At 37.6% G+C, this 24,558-nt stretch overlaps 1 protein-coding gene across 2 annotated transcripts in view; it reads right to left on the bottom strand.

The window, feature by feature from the left end:
• Window positions 1-24,558, bottom strand: part of adam12b (ADAM metallopeptidase domain 12b) — a 105,687-nt gene that overhangs the window by 11,835 nt on the left and 69,294 nt on the right. The window contains exons 12-19 of one of the 2 annotated variants that reach the window (XM_082142692.1): window positions 11,261-11,438; window positions 8,699-8,788; window positions 7,190-7,385; window positions 6,685-6,793; window positions 5,576-5,774; window positions 4,940-5,017; window positions 2,118-2,226; window positions 101-287 (exon numbers count right to left, since the gene is read on the bottom strand). In XM_082142692.1, the coding sequence (XP_081998818.1) occupies window positions 101-287; window positions 2,118-2,226; window positions 4,940-5,017; window positions 5,576-5,774; window positions 6,685-6,793; window positions 7,190-7,385; window positions 8,699-8,788; window positions 11,261-11,438 (1,146 nt within the window). The remainder of the gene's footprint in view (window positions 1-100; window positions 288-2,117; window positions 2,227-4,939; window positions 5,018-5,575; window positions 5,775-6,684; window positions 6,794-7,189; window positions 7,386-8,698; window positions 8,789-11,260; window positions 11,439-24,558) is intronic. The other variant, XM_082142693.1, reaches the window with a different exon arrangement.

Here is a 24,558-nt window from a genome sequence, read left to right on the forward strand (position 1 = left end):
TAAGCTTCCATACAAGGTTTTTCTTGGTGTCCCTAGACGGATACCAGCAGGAATCCAGGATCAAACACATTTTGGAAGACATTGCTGAAGGAAACGGCACCTTAGCTTTTGAATGGCGCTCTTCTTATTGACGCAGAGCATCTGAACCAGCGCTTTCCTCTTCAGGCACACAATCAGTCCCGCCGACAGCAAGCAAAGGAGGGTGACCAGCGCGCCCACGGCCACGGCGCTGCTGTCAGCTGTTGTCACATAGGACAGCACGCACATTAAAACACACACTCGCACATCTGTTGTACAGCACGGCACAGAATGGCATAGAGAGGGAAAACACAAGAAGTCAGAGTCAGGTTAGAGTGAAAAGGAATTGATCAACATCCCTCTGTGTCTCCACCTGCATTGCTTTTTACAAGCTGTCTCAGAGTTCGTAAGTGTCTGAGTGCTGAGTGACATCTAAGCGCAGTGCTTCAGGTTTCCACCAGTAAATCAATGACGTGTTTTGTCAACGCTGTTATGCTTTTCCACTGGAAAATCGTTTAATGGGTTTTGTAAGTACATTGTACTCGCAGGCTGCACTGTTCTACCTGCGGTGTGGCTGTCACAGAGGGGATGAAAGTGGTTAGAGCTCGTGCACTTCCTGAAGCAGTGCGTTTTGGAAAATCTGAATGCATGAGGCTCAAATGGTTGAAACACACTCCATGCATGTTTGCAAGCATAAACGCTTCTAGGTATGCAAAACGTACTGTATGCATCTTTGCAGACTGAAATATGTTGTCAAAGCAATTAATAATGCAATGCAAGTATCCATTTTCAAAGAACGCTGTAGTAAGTAAAGTATAGTTAATAGTCAGTTTTCTATTTTCTCTTTCTTCCTTTAATGTCTGATAGATAAATAAATAAACATTTATAATAATAATAATAATTACACATGGTTAAATGGTACTGCTATAACATTTTTAACCAAGGATGGTAATTTTCTTAATTTTGTTTCATTTCTTTGTGTAGAGTTGTTTATTCTTAAATAAATTAATAATAAATGAAAGAATTGATAAATAAATAAAAACAAAGTCTATAATAAAAATAATAATACATCTGGTTTAATAACACTGGCAATAACATTTGTAATTAAGGGTGCTCTTTTTCATAATTTTGTTTCATTTCTTTGTCTATAGCAGTTTAGAAAATAAATAAATAAATAAATAAGCAAACAATTAAAGAATTTAAAGTGCCCCTTTTATGCTATTATACTCCTAATTTTGTTTTGGAGTTCTCGTTCAATAGGTTTACATCCAAGATCAAAAAACTCTTTTATTTTCACATAATATACATTGCAGCATCACGTCTTTTCTCACATTGTCTGAACGGTTTGATAAAGGATTCAGTCTCTGTCTAAACGCTTCCTTTCTGAGAGCTTACACAGCTCTGATTGGTCAGATGGCCCAGTCTGTTGTGATTGGTCTACCACTTACAGCGTGTTTCCGAAACGAAACGGCCATTATCATATCTAAATTCCGGCCCCGGAGGCTTCCTCAGCATGCACAGCGATATGAACAGTAATGATGGCATTGGTTTTCAAGCGCGAGTCCTCATCTTTGGAAGTGCATGCAAGATTTGCTTTCGTAGCGCAGAAAACAACGATATGTCAACAATACCAACCAAACTCTTCCAGGCCTCAGCTACAACTACAATGTTTGAGGGCAGCCAATGATGACCATAGGCTGGCATTATGCAAATATACCTATGTAGGTTTGTAACAGGAAGTGAGACTGGATTTGCTGACGACTCATTTCGGCAGTTTAGAATTGATTCTATTTTTTTTAGCTGTCGTGCACTTTGATTTTTAAAACTTTGCAGACCTTTTACATTAAAAAAAGCTATATTACAGCCTGTATGAAAGGAAATATATATATATATAAAAAAAACATAATAGGGGCATTTAAAAAATCTTATCTATGTTTGTATACTTGCGTAGAAGAGTATGTTTCAGGCCTTAGACTGGAAAGGATAACATAATCACTGCAGCAAGTATTAATTAAGCATGTTAACTAAGTCATGCTGTGTTAGTATAGTGCATACTGCTCTAGCAGGCAAGTCAAAAGTGCAGCTGTACGTCACTGTACCGGCTTGTCTCATTGGTCCACTGTCCATGCTTCCACCAAAGCCCGCCCTATCACAGAAAGGAGGTGCCCAGTGAGCTTCACAATGGCAGTTCTTCTTGTTGTTGCATTCCTGTAAACATGAAGCAACCGGCGTCAATGCCACACGCAGCTTAAACCATCTGATTAAATTCATTGCCGGACATTATCAACAACATCCTGCTGTTCAATGCTTAAGGAATACTGTGGGATAATGGAGTGAATCTCCTCATGAGCATTCAGATCATGGATGCTCTGTTCAATGGTGCATTCAAGGGCAACAGCGTTCCATTTGCACAAAACTGCATACATTTTTTTCCATCAGGGCATGTGTCAAGGGTTGCTGAGCAAAGTTGATTGATGTCACTTGATGCTTAAATCATAGTCTGAATATTATATGCCTCCCTTCTAAAATGAAAGATGCAGCTATGTGTTTTCCATCATAAAACATGACCAAACTTTTTAGTCTCTCAAACTCTTAACTCTATCATCCAACATTCTTAGATGCTATGATTGTTTCAACACAGGGGAAAAAAACAAACAGATAAACTCCTAAGTTTCAGAGTTGAAAGATTTTTTTGTTTGATTCTTGATTATGTGGACTTGGTTTAGAGACCTCTCAATGCTAAAAAAATAGCCTTATTGGTCGAGATCAGGATCTTAGGTCGGGGATCTTGTTTTGGTCTGGGGCTTAAGGGGGTTTAGAATTGGTCTGGGTCTTAAGTGGTCTTCTGTTGTTTTAAGTCTGGGCCAGTCTGGCATACAAAAGTACTAGCAGTCGGACAGTTCAGGATCCCAGGATGCTGACAGAACTCCCAACATCTTTATTAAAAAATTATTTGTCTTGCAGCACATTTCCAGTAAGGATATAGACCTTGGATGAAAAAATGGACGTAATTGCATAGCCTAAAACACGCACACAAAAAAAGAAGAATTCCAATTTAGGAAGCGTGTAACAAGAGAAAATAAATAACACATTACACGCTTACACACGTGCCCTGCAGAGCTGACAGTGGGTGCAAATGCAAAAGACAACGTGGGGGAGTTCTTGGCCACAACATTTAGCGATTAAATTTCAGTACTCCTCTGGCAAAAAAGCAAATGTGCATATGAGCCAAAAGTTGATGAATGACACTTTAAACACTACACAAATGAATTAAATATGACTCCTATAACCTTATTGGAGCGACAGAGATTGATTGTGAAGTACTTCAACAGCTGAGACAAGCCTCGAGTCACCCAGCAAGCATGCAATAGTGTGTAAGTATGTGATTGAAAGAATGGTTTACCCAAAATTTGAAATTCCTGTCTTCATTTACTTACTCTCATGTTGTTCTAAACCTAATGACTTTCTTTGTTGAAATACAAAAGGGGAAGTTTTGAAGAATTTCCGAGCTGCTCTATTCCATACAATTTAAGTGAATGTTGTCCAGAAAACTGGAAAAAAAGCATCATAAAAGTGGGTCTATACGACTTGCGCCTGTATTCCAAAACTTGGTTATAGCTTTGTGTGAGGAACATTTATGTACAGTAATCTTTTCTATTTAGAATATGGTCACCATTCACTTTCAACTTTAGAAAAGGACAGCTTCTGCTACATACAACTCCTTTTGTGTTGCATGGATAAAAGAAAGGTATACAGGTTTAGAAAAAGTAGTAGTAGGATAAGTAAATGATGACAGATTTTCATTTTGCGTGAACTAGTGTTGGAGTATTCAAGACCAGTCTCAAGATCATTTTTTGACCATTTATCTCTGCGTCGACCGCATTTTTCACTACCGCAGTCTTGAATCTCGTCTAAATTGCGGTGCATTGTCTGGTTTATTTGTTATGCGATTGTAAAATGTAAAACTGATTGTAAAACTTCCTGTTTCAAATGCAGTCAATAACTTATTTCTAATTTGATTTCTTTTGTTATCGTTGTGCCAGGTCAGAAATCAACGAGGGATTGTGTCAAAAATGTCACCAAAATTAATTGATATGACTGCAAAAAAACTATGTGAGATCTTGAATTTTATATTATAACATATAATATAATTAAGCAATATCACAAGAGCAGGAGAGCTGTTTTCACAGCTGTAAATGTAAATGACTGTAAGTGTGATTTTGTTTATTGAACGTTTGTATAAAATCAATATGTTATTTTTAAAAACATTAATCTAAACATTATTTATGTGGTTGTAATTGTAAATTCAGATGCAACTTCTGTGACACCTCTGCATTGCAAAGATGTATTTTTTATTTGAACAGCTCTATATAGTGTCTTATAATTCTAATTCTATTTATTGATTTAAAATAAGACATTTCTCAGGCAGTAAATGTGGATCTTAAGGAGTGCTGGTCTTGTCTTGGTCTCAACACATACTGGTCTCAGTTTAGGTGGTCTTGAATGCAACACTAGCATGAACTATCCCTTTAAATATCCACATTATTTATCAAGCTTCCATGAAAAACCAAGACTGACACAAGGTTACGCTGTGATCTAATTTACTCCAGAATGCTCGTCTTATCTGTGCTTTTAACTGCTATTTCAATCGTAGCAGTAATCTAGTTCAGGTGAAGCTACTAGTTAGCTAAGTGCTATTATGGGCATATGCTGTCCCCTTTGGCGAACAGCTATACTGTAATGAAATGGACAATTATGTGGAGGGCTGGGCTTTCAGTAGAGGTTAATCATTTGTGTTGATTTACTTTCAGCATTCATGACTCAAATCAGAGCCTAACGCCTTATAACTAATGTCAGAGAAAAAAACATGTTCCCTGCAAATTTAAGAAAAATTCAACTGACAGAACAGATGCAACCTTACCCCTCTTCCATTACACTTCCCAGAGCACTTGTGCACTCCAAACACACTGACATTCTGACACTGCCTGTTCAAACAGATCTGTTATGATGAGAGAGAGGGAGAGAGAGAGAGAGAGAGAGAGAGAGAGAGAGAGAGAGAGAGAGAGAGAGAGAGAGAGAGAATGGCAGGTAAAGAAAAAAACAAGTCACTGAATAGGTATCAACTGAAATTAAACATTTGTTATTGCCCTTGACTAGTAGTCGACCAATGTGGGTTTCTAAGTGCTAGGGTGGCCAATATTATGACAAATTATAGAAATATTTTAACAGAAAATTTGACATTTACTCAAAATTAAAACAAAATATGCAGATTCTTCATACTTTAAAGTGGGACAAATGTGTTTAAAAATTATTAGGACATTTAATTATTCAAATGACTCATTTTAACTTATCATAATTGTTTCTCCATGATATATGATATGATATGATATGATTGATATATGATATGATATCATATCATAGTCAATGGCAATAAAAATGGCCAAATATCACCACATTCATCAGCCTGGCTGAAACATATCGATCTACCACTATCATAATCTCTTGATTAAACAAATAATCTCTAGCAGATACACTGTGTAATGATTTATTCTTGTACCATTCCTTCAGCACACTTAGTGCCTGCCAATACCAGTCCCGGATCAGGCATATCGTCACCCAGGTAAACATGTGTTCCACGGCACAGAATACGCCCGCCCTCCTGCAGAGGTATGTTTGTCTCTATGGAAACTGCATTGGTTCCGATCACTGGCCTGTTGGCACCTCCTTGGCATTGAATTTTCCCACACCTAGCATCCCTGTTTCATGATCACACACACGTGGACAAAACACAGTGAGACACACAACAACAGCGCAAATGTTTTTACTCAGAATAAATGGGACAAGGCGATACAAAGACTGAAAAACAGAGGATATTATGTGGTTTTGAGGTGCTCTCGCCTTTTACACCCTCTCACTCATGTGTGATGAACAAAGAGTGTAATTAACAGTGACAAGAGATTACACGCAAAACCATAGGGCTGCCTCTGCTTCTGAATAATAACATGTCACGCTGCAAAGAAATTAATAAAATGACATTCATTACAACATGTCTGATGGGCCATCCTATAAAAATTAGACAGCAAGTGACATCAGTGACATCAATGAATTAAGACAACCTTAACCAATACTTTTCATAATTTCACACTCATCATTCTTTATATTAATATTCTTTTGTTTCAAGAATGTGTGTCATGGAAATAACCTCTATTCTGTAATATCGGTGTCAGTGACTGGTCCTTGATTTAAATTTGTATGTGCTTTGTTGGTACAATAAAAGCTACGCATTTGTACTGCCAAAGTACCACAATATAAGTAAAATAGCAAGTGAAAATTGAGCAAAGAAGTAGTTTAACAAACAAAACAAAAAAATATTGCATTAAACAAAGAAGAAAACAAGCAAAATGAAACAAAGCAAAAGGAAACAAAAACGAATGAGTGAAACAAAACAAGTAAACTAAACAAAAAAAGTGTCAATTTGATCATTAACAAGCAAACAAAGTAAACTCAAGCAAGATAAAAACAAAGAAAGGCAAATCATAAGAAGCAAAACTAAATGAATTGAAGCAAAACAAAACAGAATTTAAAAAGAAACAACAAATGATTGTAATTATACTTTATGTCAAAGGTTAAAGTGCAAAGTGCTGTTGAATTATGCCCTGAATGTACCTTGCTTCACATTTAGCAAAGGAGCCTTTGGAGTCTTTTCCACAATTTCCATAGGGATCACCTGCAGAGTTGACTCTTTCAAAACATATCCCCGGGGCAGGTTTCGCTCCTGGAAACAGAGAGAGAATGAAAATAAGACAGCATATGCCCACTGTCACAGATGGAAATATGACACTGTACAACTCTTCCATCTTGTTTGAGCTTGTATACAAACCAAAAACAGATGAAAGGATAATATATGTCAGACTGTGGCCTGAATGAACAGACATATGGAATAAATAACAGCAATCAGTGTGATTTTTCATACTGCTTGAGCTCTCTGTATGAATGCATGCAAGACTGAACGGGAAGTTCTGGCAAGACAATGGTTACATATAGAATTACAGTGTCAAAAATGTATGATTAATGAAACGTGTATCTGCAGTACACTACAATACATTTTTGGTCAACCAAATAAGCCCAAGAACCCTGCAGCTATTCACATTAAATACACAGTGGTACCAACCTGGACCCCACAGAGTGATGCATTGCTGCTCATGAGTCTGACAGATGCCATTGTAGCAGTAACCATCCATATTGTGGCACGCATGCCCGTCGTGCAGGTACACATTGGCAGGACAGTGGGGGTTGGTACCGGTGCAGAACTCAGGTAAGTCACAGGAGTTACTGGACTCTCTACAAGGAGTCCCAGCTGGTTTTAACTGCACACACACACACACACACACACACACACACACACACACACACACACACACACACACACACACACACACACACACACACACACACACACACACACACACACACACACACACACACACACACACACACATACAGAAGAGAAAGATATACTCAACTCCAATGGAAGCACTATGGGATAAACCAAAAGTCATGCAGAGACAAGCTTTGCATGAATTACAAAAACTACCAGGTAAAAAAAAGTTTTACAGATATATATATATATAAATATTAGTGCTGTCAAAATTTGTTTAAAAAGTTAAAAATATTTAACGCAATTAACACAACACAACATCCATTTTTTCCATAAACCTTTGGTTAACGTTACAATATATGATCACGCTCTTATTCAAGCAAATGTTTTTAAACCATTCACGCGCGATAAGACACAAAAGAGTGCGTTATTACTTAACTACGATTAATCACGATTAATTACAGAAAAAAATGGACAGTACTAATATATATACATATATATTGTGGCCAAAAATTATGATTTTTTTCTCCTGTTTCAGTAAATCGTGGCCACAATTTACCAATTCTTTCCTTAGTTAAATTGTGGCCACAAATTAAGAATTTGTTCCCACGACTTATTAATTCCCTTGATTTAGTTAATTGTGGCCACGTTGTACAGTACTAATTAATTACAATGTGGCCACAATTTAGTAAAACGAGGGAACGAATCATCATATTGTGCACACGATTTAGTAAAGCGAGGGAATTAATTATTATATTTTGAATTAATTAGTGTGCGCACGATTTACTTAAGACAAGGGAACAAACGTATTAGTAAGTCATGGGATCAAATTGATAATTTGTCACTGCAATATAATTTTTTCCCCCACGTTATGTGCGGGGCTCCAAACTGTGGTTTCTAGTAACCAGAAGTAACCAAAAAAAATTACACTGAGAAACAAAATATAGTAAAAAAAAAAAGGGTTACAATTTTTATTTATAGACATTTTCACTTAATGAAGCACTAAGTGGAAAACTTGTAGTTTGTTGTAAAGTCTGTGTGACCATGTAGCCCTTTTCTGGGGTCTGTCCCAGAGGGCCCTGGTCTGGCTTCTTTCCTCTGTAAGTAAGTGAGCTGAGCGCATTGATTTATGTGTCTGGAGGCCTTAGAGGAAACTGAGTATCAATATTTGGAGCACAAATGTCGGTTCATGTTGCACTTATTAATGGGGCAAGGAGAATATGATTTCCATGCCTTTATTTTACACACAGAGAAAAAATTTAATGAGGGGGAAAGTGGGACAGGAGAGATTTACAAAAGTACCTGGCAGTCTTCACAACACTGTCCATGGGCACAGACAGCATCTCCCTTGAGAGTGCAGGTTGTAGCATTACAGCAGGGGTTCAGACACTCCTAAAGGAAACAAGGATGACAGTGGATTTAAATGGATGTGTCACTGTATCACATGGTGAAAAGTTAAGTTAATCATAACAGATATCATATAACCAATTAATTCTTGAAAGTACAGTAGCAAACAGGATGTTTAATTTTGAGGGTCAGAAAGAAGTTAGAAATGTGTGTCATTCCAAAAAAATAAGAAAATAAAAAAATAAAATCAAAGCAAAAAGCAAAGCAAAACAAAACAAAACAAAACAAAACAAAGTAAACAAAAAAGAAATAAACAAGCTAATTAATAACTAAAGATATAAAAAAAGCAAAGTAAACAAAAAACTAAATAAAGAACAAAACAAGCAAATTAAACAAAAGTTATAAACAAAACAAGCTAAATAAACAAAAAAACCCAGGAAAAGTAAATAGAATAAAAAAAGAAGCAGAACAAGCAAAGTCAAAAACAAACAAGTAAACAAAAGCTGAAACAAAACAATTACGACTACATTTTACCAGAGATCATTTACATATTTAAGTCAGGCTGCTTAATTATACGGGTCAGAAAGAATAATTTAAAAAAAGGAATAAAAAAATAGGTGAAAACTAAAATTAAGATCATTTTTGGAGCAAGAAACCTTGACTAACATTATAAGTAGACTTCAAGGGAAAAATAAAACACAATAGCACAGGATATGACCCCTTTAATTTGACATTAGACAATAAGAGGTTACAGAAAAACAATGGAAAGCAACAAAAAAAGACTCTGAACAGTCGTCCCGTATGATCACTGCATTGGATATTAGTTCCAGGTGTGGGGTTCGTATTCTTTTAGGAAATTCCCTTCTGTCAACCAGTTCTTTGCATCCATGGTAACAAAAAAATGTTTGGAAACGTTACTGTAGGTTTGTGTATGTGAGTGTGTTGATATGTCTGGTTTAAATTAGTGGTCCATGCATTGTTCTGATTTTGAAAAAAAAAAGAAGATGTTGTTTTCTCAAACTCTGAACTCTTGGTATCAGTGAACCATGCTTGTGTGTACGTGTATACAGTATGTGAGTGACATCATCACTGACCCAAGACTGGAAGTGATGGGAATATGTCAGAGTCCAAGCACAATTGAAGGAAAGAGGACATTTATCTTAGAAGAAAAACGGTGAGGAAGAGAGAGAGAGAGAAGGGTACATTTTGAAGACTGAAAATCATTTGTTCTGTTGTTGTAGTGAAGAACAAAGAAGCACTAACATTTTATTTCATACAAAAATGTCTTTCAAAAAATACTTTTTAATTCCTCTCTTTCACTCCTTTTCTCCTCCTCTTTCCCTCTTTAACAAGGTCCTGGTGTGGACTGGGAGAGGTGCTGAAGGGCTGGGTTGGGTTAGGTCAGTCCGCTGGCTGTAACTTCTCCTCAGAGGCACAAAAATCTCTTTACAGACCTGTTGTTTTCTCTAAACTATTGCCAGCCAGTGTGAAATGATGGGGGGAAGGGCTTCTCTCATCCTTCTACCCAACACTCAAGACCTGCAGCTGGGCTTCCTCTCTGCTCTTTACCCACTTCCTCCCTCATTCCCCCCGGTGAGATCACTGGAGCTCACGGGTGCCATTCTGAAACAAACTTTTTCCCCATAACAAGATCCTAGACTTTAAACTTCAGGCCAGGCTTTTTTCCCCTCAGGTCTACACTGATATAATATGTCTCCATGACATCTAAATTACATAGATCATTTTTGAAGGCTCCAGTTCCATTAATACATGATATTTAGGGGGCATTTTAGCATTTATTTATAGGACAGTGGAGACAGACAGGAAGAGGGAGAGAGAGATGGAACTGGATCAGGCTGCACAGATGACGCAGTCTGAACTCAAACCACGGCCCTAAGCTCTTTTATGTCACAAACACATGTAACCCACTGCACCATGGCTCAGAGAGGAACAACATTTATTTGACCAGGTCAGCATTGTGTCTATATCATGATATGTTCAGAACAGTTTGCAGTTTTTTAGTGCAGTAATGATACAAAAGTAATTGGAATTTCACACAAAGACACCCTGAGGTAACTGTAATACGATTAGCAACATGGCAGTCACTTTTGTACTTCATTTGTATGTTCAGTAATTATAGTGCATAGTGATATATGTATCCTATTTTATATCTATAAATAATCTTTTTCTTTTAATTTTCATTTAAATTTAAACTGGCGTAAAAAAAAAAAAGCTGGTGTAAAATAAACAAGGAATATTTTTAATGTCTCAGATCAGTCATTTGGTATTTAGCATGTTTCCCCACATGAATGTGTTGTTTCTGAATAGGTGTCAGTTCAGGCACAGGTTGTGATAACAAATATGAAGTCAGAGTGAAAGCCAGTATTTGGCCTGTGAATGTTAAACTGACCAAATCAAATCCCAAACATCACCAAAGACTAGATATGGAACTAGTTCAGATCTGGTCTGCTTTGTTGTGACGCACAAAGGTCTTTGATGTGTACGAGTCTTTCATACCTCCGGCTCTCCACAGTCACACTCCTCTCCTTCCTCAATGTATCCGTTGCCGCATTTCTGTCCCCCGTAGAGCATTTTGACTTCAGGCATATTATACAAACACATGCCCACTCCCTTCTCCAGACTAGCCACCAGATCCTTCTTACTACACGTACTGAACACCGTGGGGAATGGGTACCTGTCCACAAAGAGAGACGTAAAAGGAAAAATACAAATTAAACATATTTTATATCGAATTTAGGCTTCTTTATTAGTTTAACCAACAAGACTTCCTTGATCTTCAACTCTCATCTGAAAAATCATGCTGATCATTTAGCTTTACCAAATTAGTTTTGCTGGTTAACAGCATGCACTGTAAAAAATGATTGTGATCAGTTTTTGGAAGTGAAAAAGAATTAATCTGAAAAAACTGAAATTGACATTTGCAGAATTCCCTGTGTGACACTTCACTTTTTATGTATTTTCATTGAAATAACTATATTTCCTCTTATTGTTTACTAATCAGTTATGTTCATTAGGGTTTTATGTTACATCTAATGTTGCTCAAATCTAATGTTGCTATGTTGCTGTTTATTGCATTTTTTTAATGTTATGTGTGTTACCATGATGGTGTTTAGTATTAGTGTGAATGACACTGTGCACCTTCTACAGGATTTACCTTATCAACTTGTGGAAAAGCTGCTTGTGATGAGCTTTGATTCATCATGTGACTCTCATCACCACCTGTTTTTGGTGGTTGTGTATTACAAAGGTACAAAACATATATTAGTATAGGTTAGTATATATACATAATATCAGTTAAAGGGATAGTTCACCCAAAAACCTCACCCTCATGTTGCTCCAAACCTGTATGAGTTCCTTCTGTCGAGCACAAAAGAATATATTTTAAAGAATGTTGGTAATCAAATAGTTGATGGTACTATTCACTTCCATAGTACTTTTCAATGGCTACCGTTAACTGTTTTTATAACCAACATTCTTTAAAATATCTTCTTTTGTGTTCAATAAAGGGGTGGAACAACTTTTTGGGTGACCTACCCTTTAATGAAATTCGTTTTTTTCCCCTGTAGATTAAGTTAAATTTGTAAAACCTAAAATGTTGCAACCATATTTTTTACGGTAAATTTCTGGCAACCACAGCTGCCAGTTTTTTAGGTCCACTGGTCCACCAGCATAACCCAGCCTGGACCAGAAATTCATCCTAGTGTAAGCGACGAAACTTTTCAGCAATCATTTAAAAAAGCTTTCTAAGCCAATATGTCTAGCCAAACCATGCAGCCACTTCAAGTAACGAGAAAGTAACGAGAAACGAGAGAAAAAGAGACCAAACAAATGGAGTAAAACGGTACACAATCTCAACGACCCAACCAAGCATATAAATTTGCAAGTATTCAAAATCCCAAAGTCATTAATGCCATTATTTCTACAAGCACAAAAATGACAACAAAACAAAGCGAATTAGCATATGACCTTCCACTGTGGCATTCACGCCCGAGTCCTCTACGTGATAGAACACTAAGCCAGCTGAGCATAAGCCCATATGGTACATTTCATGTTAATTCAGCACTACCGATACATGATTATAAAACAAACCAGCGCCGGGCCTGACCTCAGCCTGACCGCAGTCACTGTAGCGGCCACGGACACAAAGACTGGGTTCTTTCAGTTGAAGCAGAGCAGCGGACGATCATATGAAAGCCTCGGTCTAGGGAGGCTGCCTCAGGCAAGGAACGAGACGAGCTGAGATATCTGAGAGGAGAGCAAATGAAGCAAATTTATGTCTGGGCTCTGCTCACTGGAGAGTAATGCAGAAGATCCTTCATGGTCTGTTGCTAGTATCTTCAGTTCACTGGCTCACCCCAACAAACAAGCGGAACAACAAAGTGCGTATTTGCTATGCGCTCATAAATATGCGAAACGCTAAATAAATGGATGTCCTTGAATTTGTGTGTTTTCGAAAAGAGAGTGTGACTCTTCCTGCAGATTAATAGTGTGCATGCACATGAAGAAGGGATTAAAACATTAATAATCATAAGGTTAATGGGTGTAACACTTCTGTGCTGAAAAATTATAGCAGATGGTTACATTCATTAAATACAGCATGGCATGTAGCATATGTTTTTTTAAATAACCTAAAATTATATTTTTAAAAAGTGTGAAATTTCCAGTTTATACCTCTAAATAAAAAATAAGTTGCAATAGGATTCTGCAATATTTTAAATGTCATTAAAAAAAAACGTTTTTTGTGTGCAAATACTTAAAAGAATGGTCATGGTGTTAAATAAAGGGGAAAATATTATTTTGTCAAATTTAAGCAGATTTGAGACACTGACCATGTTAAATTCTCAGTAAGAAAAAAAAAAAGGATTGTTATTGTCCTTACTGCTGAAAACACAACATTCTCAAATCATGCTAGATAACATGATAAAAGATTACAAATATATGCACCCTTTCCAACTTTTCACTCAAATCGTTATTCAGATGATGTGATTTGTAATGACTAGCCTTCTAATCAGGTATGCAAGAATTTGTTTGGCCTCCAAAACACTGCGTGGGCAAATTTGAAAGAATCCAGTATTGTGCTTTTAGTAGGAAGAAGAATTGAGCAAATAACAACTAACTGATCAATTACGATTTGAGCTGCACTTTTAACTAGAGTGTCTTGCTTTGCTGAAAAGACCTGGATTTGCATGCTGGACCAGAGTGGTTTATGCTGGTTTGATGCTGGTGGACCAGTAAAACTTAACCAGATAAAACAGATAAAGCATGGTTTTGAAGATGAAGCTGGTTGGCCAAGGATTTCTAGCTGGTTAAGCTATTAAGCATAACATGCTGCAAAAAGTACTCATACTGTTATATTCAGCAGAGCAGCATCCCTATACCAAGCTGTTTAGTGATGAGTAATATTTCCCGGCTAACACAACAATAGTTCATCCACATCAAAAATGGTTTGAAAACAGACGGGTGCAGCCACACGCATGCCACATCAATCTCACTTTCATGCACCTTTGACTGAGAGCCTTTGAAGAGTTTGCAGATGAACTCTCGCGCTTTTAACACTTCTGTTTTACCCGCCCATCATCTGTCCACTGGGACAGATTGTTTCCCAGCCACCCGTGCTCATCAAAGACAACCTCAGTGCTCACCTTTAGCGAGCAAACACAGGAACACAGGCCTGAATCAAACATCCGTGACTCAGACAAGAAGCGATTCTGTCATCGGTGCCAGTAAAGCAAAATAAACTGCAGATGAAAGAGAGGAAAATGGGAGAAAAGGAGGGAGGGAGGTGTGGTGTGGGGAAGAGAAACTGTTTGACAGAAACATCTGTGCTCCCTGGGGGTAAGTGACCGCTTTTTTGGAGTTTTGTGGTGGGAGCCAAGCGCATGGAGGTAGGACGGATGACCGTCCGGACTCCTGCAAGGGGTTTTCTGGGTCTGTCCTCATACTTTACCCTGTGTCCTCAATGCACCCTTCCCAATAACACAACACCCCGGACTAAAATGTATTTCTCAGAGGTGCTTTCATAGTTCCAGTATCTCAGATGAGTTTTATTTAACTTTATCTCAAATGTTTCTTTTAAAATTCCTTAGACACAAAAGAGACAACTGATGACATAAAATGAATGGGGATAGCATAACTAATGTGGAAATGTTTGAATTCGTAATTAAATCTCTGACTTCTGAAATTTTCAGACTTCTGATACTTTGGTATCTTGCCAAATCTGATTGATTGTTTAATATAAGGTGGAGAAAAATCTGCAGGAGAAAAATTCCTTCCTTCCTTACTTCAATATATGATAAGAGTATAATCTGCAGGAGAATTAATAAAGGGTATTCATTCATTCATTCAAAAAAAGATAGATAGGGAAGAGAATAAATAATTTACCTTATTTATTCTTATTTATTTATTTATGAATTTCCCTGTAGACTTAGAGACAATCTGCAGGGATATAAATAAATGTTACTCATTCATTCTCCTGCACTTTTTCCTCCATCTTATGTTAAAATATTATTAATCACATGACTTTCAAAGAGTCTTTAGAAACCAGAATTAAAGAAGAAACACTAATAATATCATAATATCCTTTGATAAATGTCTTAAAAATGACTGTGTTTAACATATGTAATTGATAACCCCTTCAGACCCTTGGGTGTACTTGGACCCCAGTTTGAAAACCTCTGGTCAAGGACAAATAATCAAGATATTGAAGTGCCCCTATTATGCTTTTTTCTAATATTACCTTTCATGCAGTGTATAATGTAGCTCTTTGTGAATGTAAACTGTCTGCAAAGTTTTAAAGATCAAAGTGCACGATAAATGGAGTTATTGTCTCCCAAAAGAAAAAAAATCCGTCTCTGAACTGCCGAAATGAGTCGTCAGCAATTTCAGTCTGACTTCCGTGACATTCATACGTAACAGTGTAACACATTTGCATAATGCCTGTCTATGGTCATCATTGGCTGCCCGAGAACGGCGTCTTACCTTGAGCCGCTCTTAATCACTTTAGCTGGTTCGTGTGGTCTACATCATGTCGATAAGATGCTGTTTTCTGTGTTGTGAAAGCAAATTCTATTCTTCATACCATAACTGTAATAAGTACATACTAAAGATAGTATGTGATTTCGGACGCAGCCTGAATCTTCGAACTGCTTCTAATGAATAATTTCAGACTCTTTGAGAAATTAGGTGATATTAAATGTATATTATGAGAAAATTAAAGTGTTTTTGACCTCGGATGCATGTAAATCTGTTGTGGAGTCTCAAAACAAAATCAGGAACCTTTAAAATAGCATAATTGGGGCACTTTAAGAGATCTCATTTTGACTTTTCTCACCTAGGACATACCCATGCCCAGCCACAAAAGAAACAGACAGAACTCTGTTGACACTTCAGCATGTTCTCAAACAGACAAATCAATACCATCAGCTTAGTGACAATAAAACAGAAACAAGCAATTTAGCCCCAAAACACTGATTTGCAACAAGCCTGGTCTTCTGCAAATCTCACAGATTCCAGCAGTGTGGCAGTAAGCTGGGGCACAATCAAGCACATGTGAGTTTTAATGCCGTCTTTAAAGGGATTACAGTTGAAAGAGACCAATCAGTAGGGGCGTCTGGAAGTAAAAGTCATGACATTTGCAAATGGAAGCGACACATGCTGTATCTTAAACATTTTAAGAAAAAGCTAATGATCCAAAAATGACATTTAAGTGGCGCTGTAGTTTGTGCAATGAGCCGTTTGTAGCAGCGAGGGCTAGAATAGTAATGTGACAGAGGAAAGGACTTTGGTTTAAAAAGGGATTGGCACTGGAGATGGAGAGCTTTGAATGGCGGTGGGTAAGCTGGCAGAGTTCGGCATCAAGTCAAGTGGGTTAAGCGGACTTGGCGTGGTGAAGAATTGTGCAAGCAAAAGCCAGATTGGTTTGTATTGCCTGGCATGCAGACATGGTTTGAGGCACATATGAGCATGAGTGCGAGATGTGTGTGCCAGTCCACTCTCAAAGTGCTGCGGGATTAGACAGACCACAGATATTGCCAAGCATAAAAACACACGCAAACACACGTAGCCTACATATTTACAGAGTTAAAGGTACAACTGTGTAGGAATTTCTCCCATCTAGCGGTGAAATTGTATTTTGCATTCAAACGAATAGTGCTCTCTAGCGCTTCGCTTTTTTAAATGCGTGTTGCAACTACGGTAGCCGTTATGTACCAAGAAGCTATGACAACATGTCTTCCAATAGCACTTCATCGAGTTTTTGTTCGGGTGATGAGGTTCGTTATTTCGCTTTTTTGGCGACGAGGATTCCTATTCCTGTGGCTCGGCATAAGTATGATCCTGCATTATGAAGTACCGTGCAGTGCAGCCTTTCAAATTTGCCGGGGTGACAAGCGCCTCTCCTTGTCTGTTTCAGCTGGTTTCAGTCACGTGACGCTGGCTCTGAAAAAACGCGTTGTGGAAACGTGTTGAGGTAGGCTAGTGCTTTTTGTCCCTCTCTGCTATTATAGTTTTTCAAAATGGCGGAACGACATCGAAGCCTCCTTGGACTTACCCATCCAATGTAAATAAAGATAAGAAATTCTTCATTTACGAGGATAAGTCAGATCATTGGCAGAGGTAATTTTACACCAATGAGGACATATTTATGAATAAAGACATTGATTTTGGCTAATAAAATACTTAAAAAACGACACAGTGTACCTTTAAGTGTGCGAGTGCACTTAAACCTTCACAATTTTTGTGATTGCCAAACGATTCGCTCTGTTCCCTGCATCTGTGCAACACCTAAAGCCCTCCTTATAGATTCAAATTCAAGCAAACAACAAATCCTTCCTGCTCGAAATTCGCTTTACTTCTTTACCCCAGTAAATCACAGCCGCAGACGCACAAAAATCCACAGAAAACTCCTGCAGTCTACCCTGTCAAAGCCTCTTTTCTCAACTCAAAGATCTGCTCGCATCTGAAAGTTTAACTGCTATCATTAAGCATCTGCTTTATAATTCCCGCTAAGTGAAACCACATCTTTTCCAAGACTATTGAGCACAACAATGAACCCAGATGTTGATTACGGTGTAAATTATTCTGAAATTACACGCCTGCTGTCCTCTCCAAAATGAGCGTGCTTAAACATTTTGATATATTTATGAAACAGTGCAATGTTGAAGTGTTTGCAGAAAACCAATAACTCTAATCATATCACTTGTGTTGTTGGCACCTCTGATCTGAGGCCAGTGCACCTGCTGTGTTTTAGAGATCTTTAAATTTCTGGGCAGGAGTTAGATAAGACCCAATGCAAGCCAGCTACAACACTGCAAAAAACACTGCTATGTTAAAAAAAGTCAATTAAAAAAGGAAATTAAAAGCAAAACAGCAGGCTGATTCATGCTGGTCAGAGCTAGTTGAGCTGGTGAAACCTGATGTATTAAAAGGGATAGTTCACCCAGACACAAAAATTCTGTCATCATCATTTACTCGCCCTCATGTCGCTCCAAACCCGCATGACTTTCTCTCTTCCATGGAACACAAAAGGAGGAGTTCTGAGTTCTCTTTCACACAATTACAGTAAATTGCTTTAGACTTTGGCTTTCAAGCTTCAAAAAACAAACAACAACAACAACAACAACAAAAAAACACCATTGTAGTTTCACAAAAGTAGTCTGATGCTTTATACTACACTACATATAAGTCTTCTGAAGCCATACAATAGGAACAGGCCAAAATGTATTTGATATCCACCTTATTTCTCCTGAAAAATGTTCTTCAAAAATGTTCCTTTTATGCTCTGCTGAAGAAAGAAAGTCATATGTGTTTGGATGGTGAGTAAATGATGACATTTAAAAATTTTGGGTGAACTAGGCCATTAAAAACCATTTTGAGGATACCAGCACACAACATACTGGTGATGACCAACTTAAAATATCGAACCTGGCTTTGTACTTAAGGTGCACTTGAGTCCATCTAGGCACGAGTGTCTCACTTATTGTTTTTTCATTGAGGATGTTCACACACACAGAAACACACCAATGATTATTATTTCAGCTGGGCTTGCGTGTTACCAAATTATTCCTGTTTCCCCAAGCGTTCCTCTGGTCATTGTTAGTGTAAATCTTTCTACAGTACGTCACAGAATTCCAAACATGTTCAAATTTCACTTTGGGAGATATCAGAACAGCTTAGTTCTCGGTCAAACCATGACGACATCTGATATCATAATACACACACCCATGCATGACAATTTGTTAAAAGAAAACACAAGTTGGAAAAACCTACATTTTTGCAAATCTCCAGAAACTTACCTATACATACAATTACTACAGTTTCCAGCTGAAATGAACATTGTGTTCATAGTGGCAGTAAAACACCAACTTCTACTATTCCTGTTCACACAAAATATGATTACAGGGTGGATTATTGATTTAAAAACTGTTGCTAGCATGGAAATAAGTTATGAAAACAAAACACACCATAGTGCATGATTTGTAAACTAACTGCAAACTTTTCAACATCTGCATCACATAATTAGCTTCATATGCGTGGATTTCTGATGTAGTAAAGTTGTTCACTTGCGGAGGTCTCGGTTAAAAGTCATGATAAAATAGTTCAAAGACTAGAAGCAAGCTTAAATGGCATGGTTGCTTCAGCAAATGCTTTTTTATCTCACATTTACCTTTTGTTAACATCGGTGACACCACAGGCAAGTTTTTCAAATTAGCCTGCGTTGAATCCATTACATTTAAAATATATTTAAAAACATTATCATTCTTTTTGCACACATAGGCTGCTTTATACACACACACACACACATAGTAGTCATCTGAATTAACCTGCCCGGACTGTTTCTAAGTGGTGAGCTGCAATTCAAAGTCATTTGTATCTAGACTTTTTTTTCGAAACCCCATTCTGAGTTTGACCTATTAGAGCTGTTATGTTATCAGCGATTGGTGGGGAATGAGAAAATTAATGTCTGTTTAATCAGCCTCCTCCGGCGACGCAAACTGATACGAAGTCGGGCTCTATTGTGCTGCCTGTCATTTAGAGGATAACACTGCCGCTTGGGATTCGGTGTGCGGCCACCACAATAAAAGGTGAAACCGTTACCCATTAAGCGATAGCATCTTTCCAAAAGGCCATCTGACATGCTTGATATTATGGCTAAACGTTCTTCTCTCATTTGCTCTGTAGTGAAGATACAGGCTGAGATTGTGTGAGGTAAGCACTGTCTAAAGAAGTCGAATCACAATGTTTAACACACTGCTGATAGCCTCCTACCTCAAGCTAAGATATATGCTGTGTTTGTTCTTTGGTGCCTTTGTAGAGTAAATTAGTCCACCTTGGTAACGTCCCTGACAGCCATTTCCAGTTCCTGTCTAACTGAATGGGGAAACACAATAACAAAAGTTTTACTTTATAGGAATTCATACATTGCAAAGAAGGAGATTAGCTCTTTAAACTAAAACTTGACTTGCTTTTCTTATAGCCGCCATATTCAGCATTCAGCATTGCAATTTCCTCCATTCATTTTCAAACTAGTGCCTTATTTCTTCCTTATACTGTTGTTTGGCACGCATGTTGGCTATTGTATTTGGCTGAAAAACATTAAGAAGCCGACAATAACTTCCTGTTTATGCTTCAGCATGAATTGAAGCAGATCTACGGTAGTTCTTAATTTCTATTTTTGTCCCTCCATCTTTCTTTGTTTTGTCTGTTTGTCATGTCTGTCAGACCATCTTATTCAGTCTCATTTGCAATTGTCTTTCTGGTGAGTTTCCAGCTCTGAATCTCCCAGACTGTATGTTATTGTTCGTTCGACGATGCAGCTAGGACACTGGGGCTGAGAGCTCACAAAAACTGTCAAAAAGAGAGAGAGAGAGAGAGAGAGAGAGAGAGAGAGAGAGAAACGCTGCATGCATGATCATGAATTTCTCATGTTTGAACTTTAAAATAGATCCTTGCAGAGTTAGATCAGCGCAACAAATCCAGCAACAGCAGGAAAAGGGTTTTGAGGAACTGAATAAATCAGAGCCAGAATGTGTGCTTTGTTAAGGCCAACTTACAGAAGGTTTATTTAGCCAGTGAAAACACCATTGAGACAAAGGATCAAACACATGGAAAAAATGAAAACTGAGAAAGTATTTATTTAATTTTTTATCTGAATCGGTGTGCGTCAAATGAACTGCAAATAATCCTTTTCTTAAATAGTATTTATCTCTTAAAATGATCTAATCCTTAAAATAGACCTTTAAGCATATTTAGATTTTTTGTTTCCACATAATATAGCTTAAATTAAGTTAGAGGTTAATAGTTTTTAAACTACTTTTAAGCATAAACTAAATGTACATTTATGCATTTAGCATAAATTCAGTGAGAATTATTTTTAAAACAAGAAAAAATTTACTTTGCCAATGGGATCAAATATATTAAGCTAATTAAAGCTGCAAGCAGCGATGAAAGGGCCCTCGCACCCGTGCCATCGTCACTCGTTGGCTTTAGGAAGACAGAGCATGGTTGGGCAATGTGCATTTAAGGAGGTATACAGTATATAGTAGTTGCTAGCATGTTTAGTATGTTTTTAGCATGCTTAGTACACAATAGGTATGTGGTTAGTACTGCATTACTGTGTTAACCAGTTCAGTTTCTGTTGGCAGTAGGTGGGGTTATATATCTGAATATTGCTTTGTAGATGTGTTCAGTGCAGGACTTTTATGAAGTATGTGAAGTTTGGGGCAGATTGGATATTGTATGTTTGAGTTACAACAACTTCCTTTAGCATTTCTAACATGCTTTAGAACTTAGCTATGTGTTTCTAGCATGTTTCTTGCATGTTACATATTAAGTTTGGGGCAGATTGGACATTCCATGCCTGTGTTACAGCAAATTCCTATTTAATTGCAGCAATAGCATGCTTTAGCAATTAGCTAAGTGTTTGCTAGCATGTTTTAGCATGTTTCTAGAATGTTGTTAGCATGTTTAGCACTTGCTGGCACTTTTTTATATGTTATTAGGAGTCCACAACAGTGTTTAACATGTCACTTCCTGTTGCCAGCAGGTGGCGCTTTGACTGTAACTGAATATGAGCATTGTAATGTGTTCAAGACAGAACGCTTATCAAAAGTGTGAAGTTTGGCGCAGATTGGACATTGCCTTCTTGAGTAACAACAACATCCTGTTTCATTATATTAGCATGCTTTAGCACTTAGCTTAGTATTGCTAGCATGTTTTAACATGTTTCTAGCATGTTTAGAAGTCAATGGTATTTTTAACATGTTGCTAGAACGGCATCAACGTGTTAAACATGACACTTCCTGTTACCAGTAGGTGGCGCTATTACTATAACTGAATATTCTCATGTAGATGTGTTCAGGCCATGACTCTTATCAAACGTGTGAAGTTTGGGGCAGACTGGACATTCCGTGCCTGTGTTACAGCAAATTCCTATTTAATTGCAGTATTAGCATGCTTTAGCACTAAGCTAAGTGTTTGCTAGCATGTTTTAACATGTTTCTAGTATGTTGTTAGCATGTTTAACACATGCTGGAACTTTTTTATATGTTATTAGGAGTCCACAACAGTGTTTAACATGTCACTTCCTGTTGCCAGCAGGTGGCGCTATGACTGTAACTGAATATGAGCATGGTCATGTGTTCAGGACAGAACGCTTATCAAACGTGTGAAGTTTGGCGCAGATTGGACATTGCCTTCTTGAGTAACAACAACATCCTGTTTCATTGAATTAACATGCTTTAGCACTTAGCTAAGTTTTGCTAGCATGTTTTAACATGTTTCTAGCATGTTTAGAAGTCAATGGCATTTTTAACATGTTGCTAGAACGGCATCAACGTGTTAAACATGACACTTCCTGTTACCAGTAGGTGGCGCTATTACTATAACTGAATATTCTCATGTAGATGTGTTCAGGCCATGACTCTTATCAAATGTGTGACGTTTGGGGCAGATTAGACATTCCGTGCCTGAGTTACAGCAAATTCCTATTTAATTGCAGTAATAGCATGCTTTAGCAATTAGCTAAGTGTTTGCTAGCATGTTTTAGCATGTGTCTAGTATGTTGTTAGCAAGCTTAGCACTTGCTGGCACTTTTTTATATGTTATCAGGAGTTCACAACAATGTTAAACATGTCACTTCCTGTTGCCAGCAGGTGGCGCTATGACTGTAACTGAATATGAGCATGGTCATGTGTTCAGGACAGAACGCTTATCAAACGTGTGAAGTTTGGGGCAGATTGGACATTCCATGCCTGAGTTTCAGCAACTTCCTGTTTCATGGCGAAACATCGAAATTTGTCAGGCCGCCGAGGACCCGCCCTTCGACGAAAACTCAAGATCTTCGCAATTTAACGTCGCAAAGGCCTTAAGATTACACTCACCAAATTTGAAGATGATCAGATTAAAACTGTAGGAGGAGTTCGTTAAAGTATGAGGCATGAAAATGGCAAAAACTGCACAAAAATCTGAGAGGAAGTTGAAAATGGCTGACTTCCTGTTGTGTTTAGGGCTACGCTCCAAGAGACTTTTTTGTAGGTATTAGGTCCTTACATGTATGTACCGAATTTCGTAAACGTACGTGGAACATAGCGGGAGGCGCACTCCGTTGAACTTTTATAGGTGGCGCTATCGAGCCATTTTGCCCCGCCCAATTCTGAAACCTATATCAGATGTAAATTTTCGCCAGTTCTGACACGTGTGCAAAGTTTCGTGAGTTTTCGAGCATGTTTAGGCCCTCAAAAATGCGATTAAATGCGGAGAAGAATAATAATAATAAACAGAGCAATTCCAAGAGGGTCCTCACACCATCGGTGCTCGGGCCCTAATTAACCAATACATACTGGTCAAAAAATTTGAGGTCAGTAAAAAAAATCTCTTATTCTCTAAGATTGCATTTATTTGATCAAAAATACAGTAAAACAGTAATATTGTGAAATATTTTTAAATTTAAAATAACTGTTTTCTATTTTAAAAATGTAATTTATTCCTGTGATGGCAAATGAGCCATTACTCCAGTCTTCAGTGTCACATGATCCTTCAGAAATCATTCTAATATAATGATTTGCTGCTGCTAAAAAAAAAATCTTATTATTATAAATGTTGAAAACTGTTGTACTTTTTTTTTTTTGTGGGAACACTGATCCATTTTTTCCAGAATTCTTTGATGAATAGAAAGTTCAAAAGAACAGCATTTATTTGAATTAGAAGTATTTTGAACATTATAAATATCTTTACTTTTGATCACAGTAATTTTATGAACAAAATGTTGTCTATGCATGTGTGTTTTGTGTCTTTGTGTGTCCGTGAGTATCGGCCTTTAGGGTTGAATAAACTAAGGAAGCCTGTGTTTCTCCCATGGGAAGTAAAAAATAGGCCAGCATTTTCCTGACTCTGCAATAGTACACAGCTTCTCTGATACAACAAATTCATGTGAACTGCCACTAAAACAATACCAGTCCAAGCTGTGGAGGCACTGGTACAGCTGTCTTTTTTAATTGTTGTTACTTTTTATTTGGTGTGTGTGTCTTGTATCTATATTGGGCCACGAGTCCGGAATAAAGTTGAATTGAAATACAAAACAAACGCTTTGACTTACAAACCCAACATGAACCTGGAAAAAGTGGACGGCGAACTCTAAACCGTGACCTCAAAGCCCTGAATGACGCTGCACTGAACGATGTGTGAGGGGTTATTTTGAAAGGTGGGGACAAGCTTTGGCACTCCAGCGTTCTTTTAAAAGCACCTTCTTTTTACAGAAGCGGCACGTCTTTTTAAGTATTCATCCATTACGCTGCTGA

This window comes from Leuciscus leuciscus (assembly GCF_965113295.1).
Source record: "Leuciscus leuciscus genome assembly, chromosome: 17".
NCBI classification, from domain to species: Eukaryota; Metazoa; Chordata; class Actinopteri; order Cypriniformes; family Leuciscidae; genus Leuciscus; species Leuciscus leuciscus.